We start from the raw sequence: 14,469 nt of genomic DNA on the forward strand, positions 1-14,469 counted from the left end.
GGCCGAATGGACGCGAGGCCGAATGGACGCGGGGCCGAATGGACGCGGGGCCGAATGGACGCGGGGCCGAATGGACGCGGGGCCGAATGGACGCGAAGCCGAAGGGACGCGAGGTCGAATGGACGCAAGTCCGAATAGATACAAGGCCGATGGGAAGTGAGGCGGAATACGGTATAATCGTCATCAACACAGCCCTCTTTTAATAACATGTATTTCGCTTCAGGGTGTCATTTAGAAAACAATACACTCGCGGCCTTCGGCCGACTCGCTGTTCGAGCGAATGATGTCCTTACTCGCTACCGCTCGTTCGGACTTAACTGAGGGAAAGAAACTCTGTTAGAGTAGACTCAGCAAATCTTTAGATCAGTCGTTTGTGTGCAAGAGGCCGCCGCTTCCGACGGCGGGTCGGCGGCCGGCACGGACTGTGGAAACCACGGCAGCTTAGTGCCGCCACGTTTCCTTGCCCTCGATTATGCGTCTGCGCCGCATGATTTGAAAAAATATTATGTCCAACCTAAACTCTTTAGGAATATATTTACGCTTAAACTACATACATAGAGTAGAAAATATTTGAGTTAAATATAGAATTCATTGAATGACGCTTTTTGTCAATCATCGAGGGTGCAACATTTTTTTCAATAGACTCTGCTGCGGAATGTATGTTGCAAATCCGGAACAAATAGTCATGATAATTGGATCTCATGCGATCATACAATATTGTATTCAGCCTCGCGTCCATTCGGCTTTGCGTCCGTTATGCCATATGGCAGTATGCCTCACATCCATTAAACCTCGCGTCTGTATGCCTAGCACACTGCGTGAGGCCACCATGCAAAATTGCGTTACGTCGGAGTGAAGGGGTATAAAGAATTGCCAAATTCCGCGTTACTGTATATTAAGTAGTAGTAGAGATTAAGTAGAGTGTTCCCTTATCGGCTGTGATTTGCGGTATTTCTATAATCAGGAAAAAATCCAGCATACACAATCACTATCGGCGCGGTAAAAATTTCCTCGGCGACGCGCTAAAAATTTTCTCGGCGGCGCGCCGAGTCCAAATCATCGGCGGCGGCGGCGTGCGTAAGTGTCGGCGGCGGTGGCGCGGCGTGGCGGCGCACAGGACTAAACATGACTGCATGAAATAAATCAAATTTGCTGATGTCGCACAATTTTTTTCCACGCGTTTTATCTTAGCGAATAGGAATTTACGCCTTTCAGGGTATAAACCCCTAACTTTGGCATTTCCAGCTACAAAATAGAGTTTTGCTTTCATATTCGCTACAATTCTTTGCTTTATTCGTTTTTTTTTAAATCGGTGGATGACTTTTTGTTTCGCAATAACTGCGTGAACTTTGAAACCGGCGAATTCAATTCACATCTCACCTAGACATAAACAAGACAACAGCCTTGTTTTTCAGTCGAGGCACAACTTCCGCATAACGCATGCTGTCGCTTAGACGCTAGCACGTCGCTCGGATAGAGTCATGAATGATGATGTATCATCCGAGGTGGATTTGTTAATTGATGCGCTATGGCACGGAGATTCCAGCAACCATTCCGACTGCCAAGAGCCAAGAGTGTTGTAAAAATTAAATTAGCACCATCACTGAGAATCTCTTCCACTTGACAGTTTTACATTCTGTCCTCGGGGTTTGCACGAACGTGGATCCACCTTTCTTGCTGATGCATGACGAAATTTAACCATGATGTCGATCATTCTAAGCAGTTTTTAAATCGGGAAACAGAGGTAACGCGCGCAATTCGTTGTCGACTCATTGTTTGCATTGTAATTAGTTGCAAATCAATGCTACCCTCGAGTGTGTGTGTGCTAAGTGGCGTGGCTCACACCGCAATTAAAACGCACATTTCATTGCTTGATCTTGCAGGATTCGCCATCTATAGTATGTATGATGCCGGACGCTGGACGCGCCATAAAATAAAGCATTAAGAGAACGCATGCAGATTTATAAGCAGTTATTTCATTCAAATATTACCTTACGGGATATACGCGGTCTTCTTGACTTTATTAAAACATTTGCATACAATACTTTTCTTTCAACGGCTAGCTAAAGTGACCAAGTGAACAGATTCAAGTTGTGATTTTCACTACACCTTCAACATTAGAGAGAGGAAACTCGAGTCTTGATTATTTTCTAAGTTTATTTTATTACTGAAATTTATTCTTTTTATAACATTTTCTCTATATCAACCATTGTTTCTCTAGCGTTTTATCTCTTGCTTATGTATGTGTTCGCTTTCGTATGAAATCATTTATCATAATTTCCATCCTATTCGTTCAATACACTATACCAAAAGTGAGTGCATTACAGAGAACTCACCCGAATTTTGTGACAAGCTAACTACCTTCAGCATTATTCGCGATTCTTTTGAATTTGAATTCATATCACAACAATGTTGCGTAATGTTTCCACGGTTTGTCCTTTCATTATTTTTTTTTTAATTTATTCGCTCCTCCACTGCTTTTTGCTTAATTAAAAATAACGGAATGAATCGATACTAAACATAAGTCGTACGAACAAAACATTCCACTGCAGTGTAGTTGTGTTTAGCCTTTGCATGTTTTCTTTCACTTCACCCAAGTCGACAAGTCATACCCGTTGTTCGCGAAGTTTCCCCCGCCTAGCAAACCTTCCTCTCGCGTTTGTCAATTGCACTCAATTATCTTTTATTGCATTTTCCCTTTCAACTCGACGGATAGCGAACGAATAAAGTCGTCGACGGTGTCGGTCATTGTGAACCCATTGCACGATACATGAAAAATATTAGTCAAAACTTGTGTAGCTTGAGTGAATCGACAAACTTCGCAGCTTTTTTCCTAAACTTCCATTTTTTGGAGGTAGAAAAAATTTAAGTTTTTTAACTTTTTCACGAGAGAAAGGTAATACAGTTGACATCAGTAGTTGCGTTTGAGTTTACGAATTTGTCGGCCAGTTTGCTACTTGATGATCAGCTTATGATGAGAAGTATTTTTAATAAATAAGCTTAAAGTTGAAACGGTTAAATCTAAATTGAGCAAAACATGAGGAAGCTGAACATTGCGAGCAAACTGCGATAAAAAGCTTAAATTTTGTTGTGTTTACAAGAAAACCTGCTACCAAGCTTTTTAGGCGAAATAACTGTGAAAATATTCCGTGGATTAATTGTAGGAAAAGTAAATAACTTCAGAAGATGATGTCATCTGTATTAAGGCGGTGTAGAAGTTGGCCTAAAACATTCGCAGTGGAAATCGGCAGTTTTGGAGCGAACATAGTTTTTTCTTGTGACTGACATCAGCTTATGCTTGGCCAAAATCCCTAAGAATTTTAATAGATCAAACCGAATTCGCGATATATCATCGAATAACAAATCGAAATATACAAAGAAAATTCAAGGTATAATTTTATACAATTAACTGTGCCAGGTATTTTGCTTGGGCAATCTTGTCTGAAAAAGTAAATGCTTGGGGAAATTTGTTCTAACATATTCCCGTAACGTCACTGGTTTGCGAAATAGATTTACAAAACAGCCCAATAGAAGTCGGACCAAGCCACAAAAGCGTAATGTCAGCCAATTTTGCTACAAACCAAAATGGATATTTTGAAAGCTTGCAAGTTTTGTAACCTTAAACGCTAGGAGTTCAGTCTAAACTTTATGTTCAGACTACAGAGCAATATTAAAACCATACCACCAAATTTGCATTCTGTATCCAACTTACTTCCTGCACTAACTATTTAGTCTTCTTCATTAGCTTCTTAACTACCAGTCACGAAGAAAAAATCAAGCGAAAACAATAACCTAATGTTTACAAAACGAATATTTACAAGCTTCTTCGCCGGAACAAAATATCTTACTTGCTTATGCATCTGACCGTCGACAATGATTTGTTATTTTTTCTCTCTCTTTGCTCGAGATAACATTCTTCAATTATATCACTGAATTTGACTTCCTTCACGCTTTTATCACCTAACCCCAAGCTTCCTTTCTGGCATTTTCCTGAAAATAGCTTCAGCCTCCGATTCGGTTGATATTCAGAAATGATTTCTTTAATCTCAAAACATGCACTTTAAACTCCCAACGCAGAGCAAGCCTGCCGACTTGGGACCTGAATGATTGCTTTTTATCTGCTAAATCCTGTCGGTTTGCGCTAAGACCCAACACACACACACACGCGTGTAACTTCCGCACAAACAAATGGAAGAGGGAAAAACGAGCAAACATGCGGATAATCCGAGAAAAATGTTTCATCGCTGTTTAATTACTTTACAATAAATAATCTTGTTCACCTCTATCTCCGCTCATTACTAAACTAAATAGTCAATAAATCATTCCTATCTGTTGTGTCACCACTGTATACAATAGATAGACTGAGTTTAGCGAAACACTCTGGAAGCAGGAGCGTATGACTCTTTTGACACATTTTATTTTGATTTTAGAAAGTGTCATACACGAACAGATCTTTGAAGTTTCCTACTTTTAGTATCATTATTATCTAAATGTGTGCATGAACTTATAAATTCGCCATTCGCTTCATGCTGTGTCTCTGCTGAACTCATTCTAGTCCACTCATCCTAACCGCTCACACTTTGATCAGTGCACTAACAGCACCTACAACACTGCAAAAGAACCTACAGAAAAATCGTACGAAAGGGATTGTTAAGGGGCTGCTTACACACTACTACACAAGTACACGCATACAAAGTGTTTGCCGTCTGATGCTTTTGCGCACTATTACTAAAGTATTTTCTGACAATATTTTTTTTTTTAGAAATTTGGTTTCACGTTCTCACATAGAAACTGAACGCGCACGCGCGCCGCGCGAACACATGCGTGTGTAGTCTTGGGGACACTTTTCTATCACCGGGGGAACATTTTCCGTCTAACTCTACCTGTCTCTATCTCTTGTTTGATCGCACGGGAGTGAGACCCTCTAGACCGGTCCCACGTCGCTCTGATACCGAGCCGTCAAGTAGTTGGCCGCCTCGGTCATCTGTTCCAGCGATCGGTACAACCCCAGCAGGTGTGTTCGGAACTGTTTGGCCAGCTCGATGCTTTTGTCCTGATCTACACTACCCTCAGACTCGATTCCGGAATCGTTCTCGGCGCTGATCTCGCTCTCGGAATCGCTCAGTGTGCTTACGCTGTTGGTGGAAGTCGTCGACACGGTGCTCGGACGACGAATGTGACCCTTAACGCTACTACCTGCCGTATCACTCACCGGACTGCTGCTGTTCGACAGGACAGCTGGCTCTACTGGTGGCTGTGGAGCCGGAGCCGGCGATGCCGATTTCTGCTTGTACCGTGCTGCATTTTTGTCCGCGCTCTGTTCGGCCGTCTCCGAGGTTTCTTCCGAATCCTGGCGGCCCCAGAGCAGATCTACCTTGACCATGTTCAGCATGTTGTACAGCCGGAACAGGTCCGATGTGTTCAGTGCGTCCCGGACGGACGCCTTGCCGGTTTTCTTGCCGTAATGATGCGAATGGTGCTTCTGCTCCACGGGCATTGTGTCGGTGGAGTCGCCAACCTGCAATCGAAAGAAAAAACACAAATAAAGTCGCTTGTTAGTCCATGCTTAACACACAGGATCGTTGTCTGGTGGCGGGAAAGTGAAAATACAATGATGACATAGGTAGTACCGTGAGGCGCCCTAATTCCGCGCAGTTTAGAAATATCAATGTTTCGGAAACTGTGAAAATTTCAAATTCGATCATATTTGTGATGTAAAATATGATTTAGATAGCATATTTGATATTACTTTAATGAAAAATATCTCAAGTGTCTATTAACTTTCGGATATTAGAATCAAACGAGCAAACCTAATGAATGTGCAAGCTCTTAATTCCGTGCACTGTGATGAAAAGGGTCCAAATTCCGTGCATTGAAGCTCCTAATTCCGCGCATCGCAAAAATTCATGTTTTACGCAATCATACAACAGTATTTAATTTTTTTTGTTAAAAAAACTAATATTAAATACAAGGTTTATTTCAAAAAAGAATTTCAATAAGTTTATTAGTTGTTTTGTTTTTCATACATTCCGACTTAGTCATTTTTTTTATTTTTTTCATTTTTTTCAACCGTTTAATTGCTTTTTTCTGCAAAATTTCATTTTCTTTCAGCTTTCTCTTAGCAATCCTTTCATTTTTCTTCTTCTCCTTCTCCATCTGTTCATTTTTTCTTTGATTCTCAAGGAAGTTAACATACTGTTGGTACGCATCACTCGTTGCTACAGCTGGGGGACGTAATTTCGGTGCTCGCTTTGGCTGCATTTGTTTCCTCGCCGTTGGATACTGGAAACACTTTCGAAAAGCGTCGGATATGTTTCGCTTCAAACATTTTTTACCAGATACAGATGAGTTGAGATTTGCTAAAATTATATTTTTGCAGTTAACTTAATTAAAACGGTTTTAAGCTTACCATTTGTGTTAGAATCATCAAATCCTGCAAACGGTTCCTCGTCGTCGGTGTCCAGAATCGATGTCATTCCAGATTCAATTGAATTTTCTTCGTTGCTATTCATAGCCGAGCGTGGTTCGAGCGGTGGTCTGGTTGATTTCAACTTAATCTGTTGCCAAACTTTGTACAAATTGGTGTCTTCGACAGAACCAAGCCATTTCCCAAATGCTTCACTGCGATTAAACATTTCGAGCTGCTGATGTGTCATGAAGGACTCTAATTCCAGTTGCAAATTTTCATTGATGGTTGGTTGGTCGTGGATCCTTTCTGGATCGTCAATACAAATGTTCCGAACAATCTGCGCTGAATCAAAAGCTAGTTTATGTTGATGATCGCGTACAAGAGAAGCGTAACATACAGCATTCTCATCATACGGATAAAGACCGCAACGTGCGAATCCATTTGATAAAATTGTTTGCATGTTCGACATTTTATCAACAGCCATTTTTAATAAAGGAGCGATTTCCTTCCTGGGAAGCAGAGCTCCACCGTTTTTGATTCTCCACTCAACCAACATCTGATTCCAGAAATGTTTGAGAGGTCTAAAGAAGCTCACATCCAGAGGCTGTGTAACCTGAGTGGTGTTGGGGAAAAGACAAATTAAGAGTATGTTTTTCTCTTTACAGAACGTTGTTGAGTTAATTGAAACATGGGATGTATGTCCATCAACGAAAATGACAACAGGAAAAGAAATGTTCTCTTTCAGGAGCCACGGATAAAACACGTCACGCAGATAGAGATGAAACGGGTCTCTGTTCATCCACCCTGATTCCGTTTTGCCGGCCGCCCATCCTTTTGGAAGATTTTGGTAGATTTCGTGTGGCATTCTCTGTTTGTACGGGTAAATAATCATCGGAGGGGCTAGTCTACCCGCTGCGTTTGCAGCGAAAAGTGCCGTGTAAGACTCTTTGTCAGAGTTTCCAACTCTCGCATGAACATGTTTTCCATTGGACTCCACTAGTACTACTTCTCTGGTTGGAATGGTTCTGACAGCTGTCTCGTCCATGTTGAAAATTTGTTCAGGATGTTCCATTACATGCATCAAGTTTTCTTGAACAAGGTAATCATGCACTTCCCGGAACCATTTTCGAATGTGTTCCTCATTAACAACACATCTTTGTTTCGATAATGCACTGGCAACTCTCCTAGAAATGTTTGGGTGGCGACATATGTAACCGCTCACCCACTTCTTGCCAGGGACACCATCCTTAAACGTGTTCTCAGTTTTTGTTGTTTTCAAATATTGAGCAACACAAACTTTCAAGTGTGTGGTGCTGACGGGGAATCCTGCTCTGGCCATGTTTATTATCCACTTCTTGATTTCCTCTTCAACGGCTTGCGAGAGAACGGGTGGCTTTCCAGCTGTGTTATTGAGATACCGATTGTTCCGTCTGTCCTGCAGAGAACTCGCTGGGATTCCAAACAGCTTTGCCGTACTACGTACAGAATGTCCTTTTCGGATATTCTCCAAAGCTTTACCCAGTTGTGCTGCGGTATATCGTTTCTCTGCTTTCCCCATATTGTCGAGCGAGTTGCGTTTGCGATTAGGCAGCTGCGCAGAGAGAAGGTTTCCAAAATCCGTTCACATTTATTTTGAAAAATTCAACACTAAAACTTAGTAAAACAATGCAATATTGAACCAGATTATAAAATGCTACCTGCAAAAAACAATTCATTCACTTTTTCACGGAAATACTTTATAGAACACCGAAAAACAACACGTTATATTCTCTGCTCGTTCTTAATACAAGCTTGAAAAATAAAACTGAAATTCGTCGATCGTATTGTTGTTTTCTTCTTCTTTTCGTGGCATTGCGTACCATTAAACGTCAAAAATTTACACAGGATGGCAGATAGTATACAGAAATTCATCAACAAACATTACTTTTCGAAACATCTTCTTATATTTGATATTTTTTCACATTTTGATACGGAGTGCACGGAATAAGGAGCCGCACGGAATTAGGGCGCCTCACGGCATGCAAAGCCAGCGTGAGCTGCGAACTTTCTATAAATAAGTTGCGATTATTTTAAATTTTACTGCTTCGAAAGGTCCCATCATCCCGATTTGTCAATACAGAAGATTGGCGTTTGTTTATAAACATTATTTTCCGATTGTAAAACGCTTTTCTTTTCATTTGACATTATTTAAAAAAATATTTCAAATATAAAACATAGCAAACAAGGGACAGTATTTCCAACGCTGGTGTACCGTTATGATTATTTCTCTAATCGATAACTGGCTTCTGTTGCAGTTCTTACCATCCATAGGACGAGCATTATCTCAAAATAGTTATTACAAACAAATGACGCAGATGATATTGAAATTAATGACGGGAGCAATTAGTTTACGACCCTCACGGCATACATGAGTATATTAGCTTTGGGTTAGATAAGAAGTTTGCCAAAGGGGGCGGTCAAACTAAACATAATTATCCAGGGATGACGCAAATTTGTTGAATAATAAATAATTATGCCCGCTGACAAAATGGTTGCCCAGGAGAGGATTATCAATAATCGAAGTTGAATCGAAATTCGCAACTACAACCATAACCTAAGAAGCATGCAAGTGATGCTGCAGAGAACGCGGTAATTATTTTCTTAAAAAAATTGCTAACAATCTTGGAAAAAAAATTCAGACATTGGATAATGCAAAAAAAATCAACTAGGTATAAAGCCCGTTGAAACAATAACAAGTTACAACAAAGTATTGCAAGATATTAAATTGGAAGAGAATTCATTTGACTTCGCATCTACTTAACCACAGTTTATTTTCGTTGATATTTTTTCATTGTTTTTTTTTTATCTCAACATTACCTTGTATTATTTTATTATTTGGATGTTATTTACACACACTAGAGGCTCATAAAGTTTCAATATTGATCAATTTTTGCAAGCGTTTGATCTTACTCTTTTTAAAAAAAAAATAATAGGTTTTTTCAAATTTAGTTGTCCATGAATTCTCTGTTATGGAAAATCTTTTTTCTAATTTTATTGTTTTGTGTTTCATTTTAGTTCTCATAACTCTCATAAGAAATGTTGAGATTTATATTTTGAATACACAGAAAATATGCCAAAACTGTCCTTTATTTTAATAATAATCTTATACAAAAGTGAACTCGTAGCTGCCGTGTAACGTTTGCGGTAAAAAAATTGGCAAAAAATGCCGATTTTTCATGGGTTTACCTTCACACGCACTAACGAAACTACGCATGCAGCATAAAGCATAGTAACCCATGAGTCAGCGGAAAAAAATTGACAGCTCTATCGATCAAGGTCTAACCGTGATGGCGAAGACAGTGAAACTACTCCGTTCAGAAATGTGCGCGCTCAAAAAACGGTACCCCGTCGCGTCGACGCGCTCGATCCGGCATCTACAACATCTTGGCACTATTGGACAACAATCAGAGCATCGAAAGAAAGTCTGGTTCCGCCTGAGCGACACGAAACTTTAAAGGATGCTAAAAAGGGAGGTCCAGGTAAAGGCGGCTTCATCGCTGCGTGCGAAAAAGTACATGGCGCACATGGACGTACATGATAGGAAGCGGCAGTCCCGTCCACTGGTCTCGGAACTGCAGGCAATGGCGCTGCGGCAGCGGCTGAGTAAGATAGTCGTTGATTTCCTAAGCAATTCACGACGTGGGGTGGAGATGGATAACAAGACCTACTTCATTCTGGATGGCAACGACTGGCAGGGCCTTTCGTATTTTACTTCCCCCATGAAGGAATTGAACTCCGAGGTTGAAGTTTATTTCGCACACCAAGTTCTTCAAAAAGGTGCTGCTGTGGCTGACAATCAGCGAGAAGGGGATGTTAAAGCCGCTTCGGACTGGCGGTGAACGGGTGAATTTACAGTACAAATTGCCTGCCGGAAGTTGCGTCGTTAATCAATAAATACCATAATGGGGACGCGGTGTTCTGGCCGCGTCTGATATCGGCTCACTACTCGAAGCGATCGTTGGAGATGGTGCGGCTGAATATGATAATTTCTGGGTGAACCTGAAGCATTAGATCTAACAATTATGTCGCGAAAACTAAGGAGGAATTGATAAATCAAACGAAGGAAGAACTCAGAAATATTTCCGTTTTTTACCGCCCATCATCTTCTGCACAGTGGAACTGTCAACTCGATCAGCCATTTTTTCACCATCCATCCATGTGAATCAGCTGTTTTTTGTCGATCTGCCATTTTTCTTCAACTTGGTCTTGATTATCGCCCACTATTTTTCAAATGGACGAAAATCTGGGTAATTTGGTGGGCTATCAAGCTACTCCAGGTAGCTGGCCAAGTTAGGCCAGAACTTCACCAGACCGTCATGTGATTAGATGAACGGCAAAATCCGCTTCTAGCTGCACTGTTTCTTGTACACCTGGCCATTCATGGTTGATCCGGTGATGAAAGTTTTGCCTTTTTTGTGCCACAGCTGCAGATCCTATGCGCCATGGCACACCATTAGCTTCCGAGCGAACTTGTCAGCAAACACGAGTTTAAACCGCTTGGCTACATCACACTCGCGTTTGGACACATAGAATTTTTGTCCAGGGAGCTGCGCGAAATACAGTTTTACATATGTATCATCGTCCATTAAAATGCAGCCGTCGAATTTGGTCAAGACTTTCTCATACAGCATCCTAGCGCGGTGTTTTGCAACCAGATTCTGCTTGAGGGTCCTGTTGGGATGCTTGCTGGCGAGGCGATTTGCCCGAGAACTTCTTAACCAAATCAGGCAGGGTGATCCCTGCTGCCATGCTGCCCTGCAGACTTTCAATCGTAGCTGCTTGTTAATCGTTCCACTTCTGCGGTTGCTGTGATCAGCACGTGATTAGTTTCATTGAATCGTTTCAGCACGCTATTTACGGTTGATTTGGGGCATTTAAGGCACAGGATTTTCAACGAGTGTGCAAAATTTTCTCATGTTTTCACGTTACATCATCGAAATTTCCACCTTCCTCATCACTGTGACAGCGCAGTGGGTTTCTCGTAACCGCTACTAGAGGCGCCACAGTAAATAAAATGCTGCGACCAGGTATTAAGTGGATCTAACCTTAATATACCTTCCATGGAAAATTTATCAAACTAAATTATCTGTCTTATTTTTTATCACCATTCGAAAAAAGTCCATTTTTTAATGCAAACATTACTACTTTCATTTTGAAGCTTCGAAATTCTGCAACACTATTTGAGAGTGATAACATGTGGAAAGCTCGAAGCAAATTGCTCAGTTAATATTCACAAAATGATAGACTCTCTTGCAGTGTGAGTTAGCTTTTGGTAACACGTTCAAAGGAATTTGCCGAAAAAATTGGCCAAGCATACCGTGCACGAGAAAACGATTGCCGTTACCATGTACAAAGAAGATTGAACGCATAAACCTCATTTTCGATGCTGGATCCGCGGTCAAGCATTTTTTTCTGTAGAATTTACAATTTCTATTCGGTCTAGAATTTACAATCTGTAAATTGGAGATGGTCGGGTTTGATGTTTTTCAAACCCGTACCCGACCCGAACCCGAATTTTTTTTTTCGGTCAAAACCCGAACCCGACCCGAACCCGAAACTTTTTTATTCGTTCAAACCCGAGCCCGACCCGAACCCGAAAATTTTATTCCATTGAAACCCGAACCCGACCCGAACCCGAAATTGTGAAACCCGAACCCGACCCGAACCCGAGATTTCATAGATTTTATAATCGGGTTTCGGGTTTTAATACCCAAACCCGACCAGAACCCGACATTTTCAAACCCGAACCCGACCCGAACCCGAAATTGTTTTTCACAAAACCCGAACCCGACCCGTACCCGACACTTTTAAAAATTTTCAAACCCGAACCCGACCCGAACCCGTCGGGTACGGGTCGGGTTCGGGTTTCGGGTTTGAAAACCCGAAACCTGACCATTTCTACTGTAAATATCATCCGGATTCCAAAAATATCCATATTGGATGACATTTGGCCATTTTATGCTAATTTTCAGAAACCGAAAGTCGCCATCTTGAATTCAAAAATGACGTCTCGAGTGAATCGATCTCTAGACATCATTTCGATCCTGGAAATACTCATATTAAGTGGTTTTTGGCCAGAGCTGAAAAAGCTCTGAAATGCCGAAATCTGCTTTTGTCAGTCGAATTGACTTATTTCAATAATTTACTAGTTACCAGCATAAAATTACTTTTTCTGCATTTAGGCGAATGCGTAACGAATTCTGTTGAAAGCTGACTGAGTTATAAGCATTTGAATTGAAATGCTTATAACTCAGCAACTTGCATAGAGTCGTAGTACTACATCCAAATCAGTCATGATCGTTTGAAATCGTTGAACTTTTTCGTAAAATACAATAAAGTTTGTCGCTTTTTATGTCGATCACTCTATTGTGTAGGATAGTTGTTCCTTAGCTTGAAGTAACTGCAAGTAGCCGAATTGTTGTTCTTCAACAGCTAGATGGCATTCCAATTTCATCTACAATTCTCCGAAGCTTGCTGCCACACCATTGAGATCACTTCCAGACGAAATTCAAATACTCATCGATGTACCACTTCTACTTTTCGATTGGCTCTCAATCACATTTCAGCTCTCGATTCCACGCGCGCGGTGGGATGCACTCTGTTTCCGGCGAAGCTTAAAGTTTTCATGAGAGAGTGGTTCTACTGTTCAGGTTCTTCAAACTCCTCGCTTCTTTTTCTTTTATCAGGTGGCATGGATATTTTCTTTCTATCCGTGACTGGTTTCGCTTCTCATTATTGCGTAGTTCTCATGGTTTTAATTCGAATATCTACTGCGCAGGCCATTCTTCTCAGATCATTCGTTCATAATTAAAAGAGTACTTCTACACGTGTGGTTATTTTTTGATTCGTCTGATTCTTTTGTTGGGATGACGAAAAAAAAGTCTACTATATTTTTTTACGTTAACTTTCCTAATATTTGTTAGATCATAGTTCAGAACAGCAATGCGAAACAGATTACCCCTAACCGAAATGAACAAAATAAAATAATAATTTTAATGGCGATTAAGCACTTCCGCTCTTTCGCACAATTGAGAGTAATCTTTCATCAAACCACACCGGAAACAAAAACGTGTCGCAATTCGATTCTCGTTCGAGATACCGATTGTGCTTCACCGTGTGGTTCTAATTCCGACAGAACAGTGCAGAAACATAGTTATGGTCAATTGCCGCTACAGCAACGATCTGCCTGCCTGCTGCGCAAAACATTTGATGCATATCCTCGAGTCGGTCTCATCTCGAAAACTCGTCGATACTTAAGCCAGCGCGCCTTTCCGTACACCCTCCTGTTGGTGATGAGCTGAGTATCCCCTCATCGTCGTTTCTATCAATTAGTCGTGTTTCCACGAGAGTTGTGCGCGACTACGGTTGCCACACTCACGAGAACAGTGTGTCGTAATGTTAGCTTTCAATTGACTGCCGCGCCATCAACCGCTTGTGGGAGGGGATGAGATTGAAAGAGCGTTTTTACTTTCCTCGTATTGAAAAAGTGATGAAAGCTTGAATTTGGCTTCCCTCATCCTAAGATGTAAAAAGCCAGTTGTTCCCTAGGTGAATAGAAAATGGTTTGCTGCAGCACGGTCGCAATCGAGGTGACAATGTGAGCCAACGTCGATTTCTAGCCGATCCTTGGCACGTGTTTTATTAGACTATTATACCGGGGGTGCTTTCCCGTTGAGCGTTCACCTATTGCGCTGCAATATACTGTTCTCAATGATTCAAGATATTTCCCTCTCCCATGCTAAAATCGCTATACATTGACGACCGTGAACTCTTAGAATGTAATGAAAACCCGTAGTCAGGTGCCATGATTAGTCAGGTATTTCTCATGACTCCATCCTTTGTTCCAGCCGGTTTACCCACCTTTCGGTCCATCAGTCGGCAAGGCACCAATATCGTCTCTTCCATGGCATTGACTGTCTTGACAAACTTCTCCATGGCGTTGAGAATGCTTTGATTCGAGAATTCCTGATCGTCATGTCGTGCAATTCGTCGTAAGCAGTTCCTGAAAGAAAGATAAAATA

The 14,469-nt window shown here is 41.3% G+C and overlaps 1 protein-coding gene across 1 annotated transcript in view; it reads right to left on the minus strand.

Moving 5' to 3' along the window:
- Positions 1 to 2,139: 2,139 nt before the first annotated feature.
- The window catches only part of LOC129726206 (uncharacterized), a 39,879-nt gene continuing 27,549 nt past the window's right edge, over positions 2,140 to 14,469 (minus strand). The window contains exons 2-3 of the mRNA XM_055682958.1: positions 14,309 to 14,450; positions 2,140 to 5,518 (exon numbers count right to left, since the gene is read on the minus strand). Of these exons, the coding sequence (XP_055538933.1) occupies positions 4,925 to 5,518; positions 14,309 to 14,450 (736 nt within the window). The 3' untranslated portion in view covers positions 2,140 to 4,924. The remainder of the gene's footprint in view (positions 5,519 to 14,308; positions 14,451 to 14,469) is intronic.

Source organism: Wyeomyia smithii, chromosome 2, assembly GCF_029784165.1.
Source record: "Wyeomyia smithii strain HCP4-BCI-WySm-NY-G18 chromosome 2, ASM2978416v1, whole genome shotgun sequence".
Classification (NCBI taxonomy): Eukaryota; Metazoa; Arthropoda; class Insecta; order Diptera; family Culicidae; genus Wyeomyia; species Wyeomyia smithii.